A 12,777-nucleotide genomic window follows, 5' to 3' on the forward strand; every position below is an offset into this window, starting at 1 on the left:
TCAACTAGTCGCACTTATACCTAGAGACATTATGTTTATCTTTATGCCATATGGTACTGAAGGTGTATGGTTGACATTTTTCAATATTTCTATGTTAAACTTGAAACTACTACATGTTAATATTTCTGTGGATATTATGGACTCTACTGACAGTCTGGTAAATGTTTAGATATATGCTTATGTCCATAATTACATTGTAACCTTGCTCGTGTTTATATGTTTATAACCTCAATAAAAAATATATTTAAAAAAAAAAAGATATTCCTGGGCTTTATATGGGGGAAGAAAAGGAAAGCGATGGCTTACAAAAAATTATCTTTTTTTAGAAATGATGGCGGTTTTTCCTTTCCTGACAGAGTTATATAATATCTGCATAGGAAAAATAGCTCTGGACTGGATAAATGAAAGTGATTATTATACATCTTATAAAATTGAGAACCAGATAATAAGCCCCTATTCGCTGAAAGCCTTACTACACTGTTCTTGGAATGAATTACCTATAGAAGTCAAGCAGTTACCCATCATTTTAAATGTAATCTATGCTTGGCAAAAAATAACGAAGGTTGCCAAGTTAAATTTTAAATATTTACTGATTACCAGAAACCCAAACTTCATGCCAGCTCTTAATGCTGAGGTCTTTAATAGATGGAAACACTAGCGGTTAATCTATATTAACCAGTTAAAGGATAAGGACATTCTAAGATGTAAAGCTTTTGCTGATTTAACAAGGGACTTTAAGGTATTGGACAAAGACCTCTTTGTGTACCTGCAGGTACATCATTGGTTTGAGGATCTTGTTGAAAAATGTCTAGTTGAAACAGACTGGTCAGTGCTTGACCCTGTGGTGAATATTTACAGGACAGGCAATCATTCCATTTCTTTCCTGTATAAAATACTAAAGTCTTTGCAAGGTCAGGTTAATCTTAATAAAATAGCGACAGCTTGGAATAGCCCTATAAGGATGGTGCAGAAAAGCTTCAAACTTGTGGACAAAGCTACTATAGCATCTGCTTTGAGGGAATCGCATACAAAAATAATTAATAGAACATACATTACCCCTTACTTGCAATCAAAATGGGATACAAATATTGGTTCATGCTACAAATGTAATTTCCCTGCAGATGATCTGTGGAATTGCCCAAAGATTCAGAAATTTGTAATAAGGTTAGTTACTGGGCCAATAATGTTTTACATTGTCCTTTTAAAATATACGACACTTATAAATTTTCATGGATGGGTAGGGTAGCTGCGGTTAAGATGACCACTTTACCGAGAATTCTATACCTATTTAGAACTTTACCTATTAAGATAGTTATAAAAGACCTAGAAGCATTACAAAAAGACATACTTATATACATTAGAGGAGATAAGACAAACAGAATTGCGAAATCCATACTTAATAGGCATAAGAAATTGGGAGGTATTGGGGCCCCTAATTTAATAGAATATTTCAAAGCAGCCCGATTAGCACAAGATAGCTTACTCCTAAAAAGAAATAAGGAAATAATATGGCCTACATTAGAAGCAACCTTAGGCGGCTGGGGCGAAACTGATACAATTATTTGGGAACCAGTGAAAGTACAGTCTGCTCAGAAGACTACTAACCCCTACACTACTAACCTCACAATCGATATGTGGAAAGAAGCAAAAACAAAATACAACCTCATGCCACAACACTCTTTGCATACACCGATAAGATATATCCTGCCCAGTGAAATCTGGGCACAACTGCAGAAATGGGAAAATAAGGGGTTATACAGAGTGGCAGATTTCATGGAGGGCGGAGGACCTCTTACATTTACCCAACTTCAGACAAAACTGAGCCCCCTGACGCTACATTGGTACATGTACTTACAAATATACTCAGCGATCCGATCATACCTGAAAATGCCTAGAAATAATAGCACTACACCATTAGAAACCTTATGCAAATCCGAGGAACGTGACAAACATACTATTTCTACCCTATATGTGGCCATTCAGACCTCACATTCCAACATAAAAACTACCACCATGTTAGCCTGGGAAAGAGAACTACATACCAGTAAAGAAATTAAAGATTGGGAGAGAATTTTCCAAAATGCAGAAAAAGGGTTGATAAGTGTAGACCTTAAGGAAAATGTTGTTAAGACAATATACAGATGGTATTTAACACCCACAAGAACAGCTCATATGAACAAACAAGGAAGCACCTTATGTTACAGAGGATGCGGTGAAATAGGTACATATAGGCACATGTGGTAGGACTGCAAGGAAGTAGCGGGGATATGGAAGCAACTCTCTTCTTTCCTTAGTCGACTCTTAAATGAAGATATAGATCTTACAATCCAACATGCTCTCCTACATATTCATATGGGTAGACTCAACAAACATATCAATACATTTATAAGAATACTGTGCACAATTACGAGGATCTGCATAGCCAGACACTGGAAGATAGGTAGCCCAACCTGGACAGAAATTTACAATAAAATCCAATATACATACAATATGTACGAATTAGCAGCACATACCCTAGATAACAGAGAGGTAGTCCAAATGGTATGGTACTATTGGATAACTAAATCAGAATAGGAGACATAAGACTAGTATGAGGAACAGGCTTAGATGGCTTAAATAGAGATAAATCTTTTATTAACTTTCTACACATACAACATAGCTTAAAGTATGATGTGTCGTCACACCCCCCCCCCCTGTCCCCCCCTCTACCCCCACCCCACCCCTTGTTAATTGTTATACCTTACCCTTTCATTGATGTGAGGTAACTTCAACTGAAATCAAACAGTAACTTGGAAAATGGATAGAATTCCATTGTACGTTTTAACTTAGTGCATCAAAAGACTTTATGAGAAATAATCAAAAGCAAGCACTTTTTATTAATAATCGTTGTTTGATATGCAAGAAGATTTATAGATAATACATCATCATAGTTTACGGACTGCGGAGTAATGGTTCGAGCATGCCTCTGTTATGTTAACCAAATTATCAAGTGTATGTAATTAAGGTTTTGTAAGCCTGATCCCCGTAGATCCTGAAGATAGTGATGAATACGGTGGAAGGTATGTCTATCAATGTTTATGTTATTTTTTCCAATTCTTTTTGCAAAATAATAAAAAAATATTCAAACATAAAATATACGACAACCATATTTTCTTTTTAGTAAAAGAGACAAGGAATGAGGTTAACAGAAGGCTTGTTAACTCCATTATTATTAACGTAAGGACTCTTCTGATATACTGGAAATCTAAAGACTCCTATGTTAGCTGAACTTGCAAAGAAAATAAATCTTAGAACAATTTGATGTAACTATTGATAATGAAGCTAGAATGAAACAATTTCTCAATAAATGGAGGAGTTTGATCCTCACCCACCCTAAAGAAATACAAATACAGTTAATCCTTCCCTTTAAAGGTTCAGTCTATTTAGCAACAGCTATAGAAAGGAATAAATATCCTGAAATTGAAGGTTTAGATGGCTATATGGATAATGTTAGACTGCATTATGTAGAAATCATTTGAGGACTATTACTATAGATCTTGCTATATTATGGGATCCATTTATCAAGCAGTGTCTGCAGCTTTGGATTTCTTGCTGTGACCACAAGAAGCATCACTACTTATTAATCTCTCTGCCACCTCAGAGATGGTGGAGGTAAAGGGACATTGTACTGTAAATGTTTATCAGATTATTCGGAGTGTTTATTATTTGTTTTACAGAAACCTGCTTTACGTTAGTCATTTGAAATACCTGATTTTGCCTGTTGAAACTACAACGTATACTGACTAACTTGTGGGGGAGTGCTATTTATAGAGAGAGAAAGACACAAGGAGGTCTGCTCTTCTTAATGAATCAGCCCATTTCAATGGGCATGTTCTTAGCATTGGGTTGTGGTTGTGGTTTCAATGAGCGAAAACCAGGTATTTTGTTTTTCAAAATATTTTTATTAGGGAAATGCACAGAACAATTGTATACCATTGACAAGAGGTAAGCTTATAAACAATTTGCTGTACATTCTTCACTAGAATACCAGAACTGTAAAATAACAAAGGGGAAAAAGTCAACAATAACATACTAAGGTAGTACCAAAAGTGATATGTATTTTAGCATGATTTATAGATGACATAAGTCCATGTCTCTGTTTATGGGCGTCACGCTAAGGGGAAACCCAGGCATTTTTAACTACAAAAATACAACTAAAGAAGCAATTTCTGATACATTTAATACACTACAGTTGGTATAACAAGTCATTGGAAACTCATTAAAGAGAAAACAGTTTTACATTAGACTATATTTAAATCATACCGGACCGATTTGGCATTGCTGGCATATAACATGGATTTATAAGGAAGGAAAACATTTTATTAAAGGGACAATATAGTCAAAATGACATTTTCTTTCTTAAGACACGGCGAGTCCACGGAATAATCAATTACTGTTGGGAATATCACTCCTGGCCAGCAGGAGGAGGCAAAGAGCACCACAGCAAAGCTGTTGAGTATCACTTCCCTTCCCACAACCCCTAGTCATTCTCTTTGCCTTCAGTGTAAGGAGGAGGTGAAGTTTTAGGTGTCTAAGATTCTTCTATCAAGATTTTTTTTATTTTGGAAGCCTGAGCAGGCTTGCTCTGATCTTCCCTGACAAGCTGGATTTAGCTGTACTCCACGTTAGTCTCTTCAGTGGTAGCTTCCAAGCAGTAAGGAACTGGTGGGGTGGGCCTCACTGCATTTTCTGACAGGATTGCTGCCCTCAAACAGAATGCCAGAGTAGGCTTACTCTGTTCATTTCTTCTATCCACAGGTCTCTGTGAGGAGTGGTTTCCTCTCATACCAGGTGGGCTGTCCCCCTGCCGGACAGCTGGATGTGCAGGTAAGTGCCTTTTTTGTTTACCTCTGGAAAGGAAAGACTGGCACTAAAGGAATAATAAGAAATTGTGCACTTATTGTGGGACTTTGTCCTGCATCAGGACTTATTTGGTAGGCAGCAGGCACTGGTACATGTGAATGGGAAAACTTGCAAAACTTGTATTTTATTTGTATTGGTGGTTCAAGGGTTAATGTTTATTTTTGGGCTCTGGATCAATGTTCAAAGGACACAGATTGAGAGAGAGCTATGTGCTTGTACTTATAGTGACACAGTGTCGCAGATTGCCGTTTTGGAGCCGTCTCCATTAATTTGGAGGTGGGTACTTCTCCCTGGTGTTTTGCTGAGGCGGGATTTCTCCTCTGACTGAAGCGTGCGCTTTCTGTGTAGCACAGCGTCTGTCATGTGATGCACTTTTCAATACAGTCCGAAGCTGTTGCGTAGTGTTAGGAGACTTGCTTTTGATGGAGAAGAGATTATGACGATCTGTCTAAAGGCTGCTCTGTGGGATCGCAATTGCTGTCCGGTTGGCGAGGGGACAGGTAGGCATATAAAGCAGAGTATCAAATTTTCCCTAATGTAAAAATTGTCTTCTCATGCCAAATGATTTGCATATTTTGTAAGATTACCTTAGGAACACAAATAGTCATTTGGTGACTACTATGTTTAATTTAAAGACACAGTTTAATTATCCTTAAAAGTACAGTACAGTTCATGTTAAAATGTAAAGGTACAGTACCTGCATATTTTATTATTTTTTGAGACTGTTACTCATAAAGATAGATTCCTTGTTTCTGAGCCATCAGTCTCCCAGGTTGATGCTGTTCAAGCTATGCCACAGCATTCTCCTCTTATGTCCCAAGCCTTATTGGCATCACATGCAGTGTCCTGCGGTTCCTCTTAATCTCCTGGAGGAGTTTTTTTGCAAGCAGAGATTGCTGCCAAGGTATCCTCTGCAGTATCTGCGGCATTAGCTGTCATTCCCATGCTACAGGGTAAACGCAAGAGGAAAATTAAAGATTTAGATAGTAGGGTTTTTGCTCCGACTTCTGTTACCCAAGTTATCCTTTCTCATAAGTCTGATGAGGAAGATACGTAGGTAGCCTATGAGGGTGAAACCTCAGATTCGGACATATAATTCCTTCATCTGATGCTGAAGTTGTATCCTTCAGATGTAAACTTGAACACCTCTGTGTACTGTTAAAGGAGATTTTTGGTTACTCTTGTCGACTCAGATACTCCTACTGTTGTCATCCCTAGGAAATCTGACAATCTTAATAAATTCTTTGATGTCCTTCCACTGTGGAGGTCTTTACTGTGCCAGACCGTGCCACAGAGATTATAGCACAGGAATGCTGACATTAAGGAGTCGTGGCAATCGGTGCTAACGTAGAAGGGGCCATTTCTACTCTGGCTAAGAGAACTTCTATTTCTATTGAGGATAGCTGCTCCTTTAAGAAAAGCCGGGGGCTTATTTGAAGAAAATGTATGTTCATCGGGGTCTCTGATGGAAACCTGCAGTGTGTATCGCCACTGTGACAAATGCTACAGCCTAATGGTTCGGCACCTTGCCTGAGTCTCTTCTGGTAGAGACTCCTTTAGAGGGAATCCAAGATAGGATTAAGGCTCTTAAGTTGGCCGATTCCTTTATTACTGACACTCCCTTGCAAGGCATTAAATTGGGTGCCAAAATATCGGGCTTTGCTGTGTTAGCGCGCAGAGCATTGTGGCTGAAATCTTGGTCAGCCGATGTTTCCTCTAAATCTAAGCTTCTAGCGATTCCTAACACAGGATAAGACCTTGTTTGAACCCGGTCTGACAGAAACGGTTTCTGATACTACGGGTGGGAAAAACCGGCAGCTGACTCTAAATCTGTAAACTAAATCTCTAAACAAGGGGAAACAATTCAAGAAAGCCGCTGCTGATTTTAAGTCAGCATGAAGGGCCTGCCCTGATCCGGAATTGGATCAAGTGGGGGGCAGACTCGCTCAGTTTTCGCAAGCTTGGAAACGAGATGCCCCAGACCCGTGGACATAGTTTCCCAGGGTTACAAGTTAGAGTTCAAGACTTTTCCTCCCAGGGGCAGGTTCCACCTCTCAAGATTATCTGTAGACCAAATAAAAAGAGGCGTTCTTGAAATGTGTATAGGATCTTTCCCTCTTGGGAGTAATAGTAATACATGAACAAGGTCCCGGGTTCTACTCCAACCTGTTTGTGGTTCCCAAAAAAGAGGGAACTTTCAGACCCACTTTAGATCTAAAATTTCTCAGAGTGCCGACTTCAAGAATGAGTATCTGTTCCATCCTTCCTCTAGTCCAGGAGGTCAATTCATGACGACGATGGACCTAAAGGATGCGTACTTACATGTTCCCATTCACAGGGATCATCTGAAATTTCTGAGATTTCCCTATATGGAAAAACACTTTCAATTTGTAGCGCTTCCATTTGACCTCGCAACAGCTCCCAGAATTTTCTCAAAAGTCCTGGTAGCTCTATTGGCAGTAATTGGTCCTGGAGAGTTGCAGTGGCACCCTCTCTGGACGACATTCTGGTCCAGGTGCCATCTTTACAACTAGTAGAATCTCATACAAAGATCTTGTTATCTTTTCTTTGTTCCCACAGTTGATCAACATGGAGAAAAGCTCTCTTGTTCTGGCTACAAGAGTGATCTTCTTAGGAACCATCATAGATTCCCTATCAATGAAAATATTTCTGACAGAGGTCAGAAGGGCCAAGATTCTTTCTGCTTGCCTGTCCCTACAGTCTGCGGTATGGCCATCGGTGGCCCAATGTATGAAGGTAATTGGTTTGATGGTAGCTTCCATGGACATAGTTCCTTTTGCTCGGCTCCACTTGAGACCTCTACAGCTATGTATGGTCGCCCAATAGAACGGGGATTATGCAGATCTATCTCAGAGGATAGTACTGGATCAACCAACAAGAGACTCCCTTCCGTGGTGGCTGTCTCAAGAACATCTGTCCCAGGGGACATGCTTTCAGAGATCCTCTGGGGTACTTGTGACAGCCTGATGGGTTGGGGAGCAGTCTGGGATTCGTTGAAGATGCAGGGACTTTGGTCTCAGGAGGAATTGGCTTTCAATAAACATTCTCAGGTAAGTATGTTTTGAAATACTGCAGATGCAGTCTTACCACTACCGGAACATCCCAAACTTTACCAAACCCTTGAGTATAGAATAACTTCTTAGGCCGACTAAAGAATATTCTTGGAGTAGAGTCAGGATTTCAAGGGGTTGTTTAACAGGGGGGTTTATAATCATGTTTGTTATATGATTCAACTGGCTTATGTGTAGTGCATTCTGGCTCGTGGCTTGGGGAACACAATGGCTTTTGGAAAGTGATGCGGCCTTACGGTCAGGGGCGCTTTTTTGGACTATACAGTTCTCCTGGTGACCGGGCGTGGTCACGTTTTTGGCCTCCATTTCTGCATTCCTGACCATGAGGCGACGGAGAAATTCTGGTCTGCTGGTGTCAGGTTTATAGGAGGTGGTGAGTGCCGGTCATTGTGGGTGTCAGGTGCCGTTTAGATTTTTTGGTCCAATCTTCTGTATCAATATCCTAGTTATGGAGGACTTTTATATTGTAGAGACGGACGTCTCTGTTTCAGTTTATACTCCTTGCGCAGAATGCGTATTGCCCCGGATGATACAAGCCTATCAGTTATGTCCTGAATGCCGTATTAGAGTGGTCAATTCCTCAGGATCGGGGAATCAAGGGGCCTTTGAGCCATCCGCCTTTGGGGCTTTTGTCCTCCGAGTGACGAGTTCCCTTCCACAATCGCTTACTACGCATGCAGGTAACCAAAAATGTTCTTATCCTTTTATGGAAGGTGGCTTGTTCCCGCTGGGGTTTCGGCACGATATTGCACGTCTAATTGTGGCGCTGGCGCATCTGCAACTTCCAAAGTTGGTTTAAGATATTGTTCATGTTCCGTTGTCCAGGGCTCTTAAGGCATGGGATGGCCTGTTCTGCTCTCTGGGGAAATGACTGTCCCTGAGGCTTCAGCGGGTCAACCTTCGGGGGCCGGAGTCATCTTCTGCTCCGGCGGGGGTATGCTGTGCTTTTCGGTATAGACTGGCGCACCTTTGTGTTTTATTGAGGCACGCTTTGGCGTTTTGAATAGCTTACAGAATGAGACATAAGGGGATGAAGTAATCATCTTATAGTCTTGTTTATTGAGTATCCCTTTCCAGTTCTGAGCTTGGAAAAACAGGGTCCTTGTTCGGCCAGTCCTGCGGGTGCGCCTGTTCTTCTTAGGCGATAACCTGCGGGTTACCTTATCTTTTATTTTTATCCTGTACAATTTGTTTTTATTTGGTTTAAGCTCATGTTTGTTTTCTATTTCCTTTGGGAATCTTATCTGGAATTGATACTCGCGATTGTTTGATCGTACTGTTCTAAGGAAGTTTGTTTTGGACGTGTTTTAGTCCTATGTTTGTCTGCTGTTTATTTCTCCCTCTCTAGGGGGGATTCTATGCGGCCTTTGACAGTGACCATTGGATTCAGGCTAGTCCTGATTGGGTTCAGATCCTTCTCTCTTGAGGCCTAATCAGACACGTGGCGCCTGTTTTGCCTTGCTGGTCAGGTTAGGGCACTGAGTACTTCCCATTATTATTTGTGTTATTTCTTGTTTTTCGTTAACAAGTTTCAGCTAAGCATCTGAGAGGACCTGAGGGTCCGTGAGGCATAGGAGATTGGGTTAATCCTCATTAGCCTTTTCATGTTGGTCGACTGGGACTAGGAGTTCTACTGCGACACACTCACTGGATTCCACTTTTCTGTCGGGTCTTGGAGTGTCTCCTTCCCGCGTGGGTTGGAGGTTGGAAGGACTTCGGGCCTCCTTGCTGCCGGTTCCTGGCGGTCTTGCCTTTAGGGGCTCTTTGGAATTGTCCCTTTTGGTCTTGTTCCTTTGAGGTTCTCTTCCTTTGGGTCGAGACTTCTGGAATGTGTGGTTCTACTTGATGGTTTTTGCCGTCTAATTAGGAAGTGAGGGCCGTGTGGCTTTTTCCTACTTTCGGGGGCTAGTCGTCTCCATATCAGGGATGATAGGCTGTGATGTCTCCTTCTCAAAGCTTCACTTAAGGGTTTTTTTTTTTTGTTACAGGGGTTTGCTGTGCTCTGCATTCTTCTTCCTTGGGTGTGGTTCTCTGGTTATGTATCCTCAGAGGACTATGGAGACTAGCTTTTGTTCTACCCTCTACCTTCGGGTGACTCCGTCTTTGTTCTTTCCCTTGTCTTGGACTTCCTGTGTGTTGTCCTTGGCGCTCTTGTGTTCTAGAGTATTTGCGCGACTGTCGTGCCATAGCTTTTTTTCAGAGGGTGGACTCCTGCAAGGGTTGTCTATTCTCTTGGGCGGGGAATTACAAGTGAGTCTAATTCCCATTCTCTGGTTTAGTCCGGTTGTCTTCCTCTGTGAGGTTTGATTCCCTCAGGCGAGGTATCTTGTGTACCTGGGGTGTTTGTTTCTAAATGATTCTGGGGCCTGGGCCCAGGGTTCTTGTCTTGGATCCTTATGGATGTCTGGAGACTTATGATCCTGCGGACTGGCTCCAGGCAACCCAGGTTTCCCTGGAACTCAGGCTTTATCCTAATGGCTAGTTTGTTGAAACTGCTAGCAGCTGAGCCAGGATTTGCATTCACCTTTGGGTGCTGTAATGTTCCTTATGGCCTGTTTTGTCCTTGGAAGGTGTCCCGCAATGGTTTAGTTGTAGACTTTGCGGGCCTGTAGGTTGATAGTTGAGATTCAATTCCAGCTATGGCTACATGTTCTTCACAGTGCATGTCCTTCACTTTGTGGGGTTCTGTGACACGATAGTTGGCACATGGACTTTTACAAAGTGTGTTCGGATTTTTATCTGCACTTTCCCCTTTGAGGGGGTAGTTATCCTTAAGAGGTGGGGTTTTCGTCTCTCTGGAGGGTCGTTGTCCTGCCCTGTGTGCAGGAGGTTGGAACAGGTGCTAAGGGATAGCAGGCTGCTGTTCTGGGGCTTGTCCTGTTTCAACTATGGAAGTTGAAGTCTCCATGTCGGGACTGTTATAAGGAGTTGTGCCAGGGCTTCTCAGAGAGCTACTGCACTTTTCTCTGTTCAGGTCCTAGGGGTTCTCCTTGAGAGTACCTATTTTGGAAGAGCGGATTGGGTTGGCACCCAAGCTCTGTTGGGTGGGTGAGTTCCTCCCATTCTACAATTTCCTGGAGGCTTGTGGTTGTTTTGTTTTTTTTCTGTCCCCCTGTCTTTCAGACGTGCCTGTCGCTTGGGCTGGTCTGGTGTTTGGAGCAGGATCGGTGATGTGTTGCTCTGCTGCTTCGTCCTTGGGTCGTCGAGGTACGGTGAGTCTCCTTGAGGACTCTGTGTCTTCTCCACGTTCAGGTTCTGTTGGAAGGACTGGTGGCTCTGGATAGCCCGTGTCGTGTCCACTGTGTAGTGGATGATTAGCAGCCTGACGATTCGGAACCTTTTTTTTTTCAGCTGCTTCTTACTTGCCATGCAGTTTTTCAAATTTCAGAGTCGTCTCTGGATGACTGTAGCGTGCAGTGTTTTGACTCGGGTGTTTATCTAATATGCTGCATGTGGTTGCGGTTTCTGAAGATTTAGATATCTGAGCGATCTTTGTGACTCTGGGGACTTTCGTCTTAAATTGTCTTCTAGGGTGCGGTTGCACTGTGTTTAGGAGATCTCTGTTTCAGATTCCCGGTCCTACCTCGTGGTTTCTGTACTTTTTGGGGTCTGGGCGTTGCCTTCCCTTGTTTCTCAAGACTGATTGGGTCTCTGTGAGCTTGGCCCGGTTTCTCGGGTTTTTGCCTTGTATTTTTATTTGGGACTTGCTGTACCCTATTCAGGTTTTTCTGGAGTCCTTGATGGATGTTCACTCATGTCTTTTCCCTTTGTGAGAGATTACGGTAGTCTGATCCCTTTCTCTAGTAAGGGGTGTGTAGTTTGGGACCGACGTCCAGGGGACGGTGTCTCCTGGAGGCTTGTTGGCTCAGTCGTGTTTAGTTTCTGCGGTCTCTAGCAAGGCTTGTGGATTATCTATGGGTCTGTGTCATTGGGACCTTTTCAATGTTTCTCGACTTCGGACGAAGCTGGTTTTGTCGGGTAAGGGTTTTTCAGGTCTGGTGCCCTCAGAATGGGCCGCCTCTTGTACCCCCCGTTTTAGCATTCAGTGTCCTCTATAGCTTGGTTATTGTTTTCCCAAAAGTAATGAATGCAGCTGTGGACTCTTTCCATTTATGAAGAAAAACTTAAATTATGCTTACCTGATAATTTTCTTTTCTTCACAGCTCCCCGCCCATATTTTTTCTGTGGGGAGCTGTCATTTTTGTTCTTCTGGCACCTTTTCACCCTGATATTTCTTCTACTGTTCCTTGGCAGAATGACTGAGGGATTAGGGAAGTGGGAGGAGTATTTAAGCCTTTGGCTGGGGTGTCTTTACCTCCTCCTGGTGTCCAGGTTCTGAATTCCCAAAAGTAATGAATGCAGCTGTGGACTCCATCTGAAGAAGAAAATTATCAGGTAAGCATAATTTAAGTTATTTATTGCAGACTATTAAGGAATTTCGTCAGTCTTCTGCTTTGATTGTTTGCTCTTCTGAAAAACTTAAATTATGCTTACCTGATCATTTTCTTTTCTTCACAGCTCCTCGCCCATATTTTTCTGTGGGGGCCATAATTTTTGTAGTTCTGGCACCTTTTCACCCTGATATTTCTTCTTGTAAAGTACTACTTATTTATAGGTATTTCTTAGAAGATATTTATTTGAGTTCTTAATACTAAGGTATAGGTTTAACAGAATCACCTTTGTATTCAAAATAGTGGTAGTGTGTCACTGTGATAACAATAACGAGATTTCCTCAGTTATCACATTGACTTAATCTATGCCAAAGCGAAGCAGTAAGATTAAT

The 12,777-nt window shown here is 41.9% G+C and overlaps 1 protein-coding gene across 1 annotated transcript in view; it reads left to right on the forward strand.

Moving 5' to 3' along the window:
• NOBOX (NOBOX oogenesis homeobox) overlaps positions 1-11,278 on the forward strand; it is a 61,527-nt gene extending 50,249 nt beyond the window's left edge. Inside the window, exons 8-9 of the mRNA XM_053693010.1 lie at positions 4,798-4,866; positions 11,118-11,278. Coding sequence (XP_053548985.1) covers positions 4,798-4,866; positions 11,118-11,278 — 230 coding nt within the window. The remainder of the gene's footprint in view (positions 1-4,797; positions 4,867-11,117) is intronic.
• Positions 11,279-12,777: the final 1,499 nt, after the last annotated feature.

Source organism: Bombina bombina, chromosome 9, assembly GCF_027579735.1.
Source record: "Bombina bombina isolate aBomBom1 chromosome 9, aBomBom1.pri, whole genome shotgun sequence".
Taxonomy (NCBI): domain Eukaryota; kingdom Metazoa; phylum Chordata; class Amphibia; order Anura; family Bombinatoridae; genus Bombina; species Bombina bombina.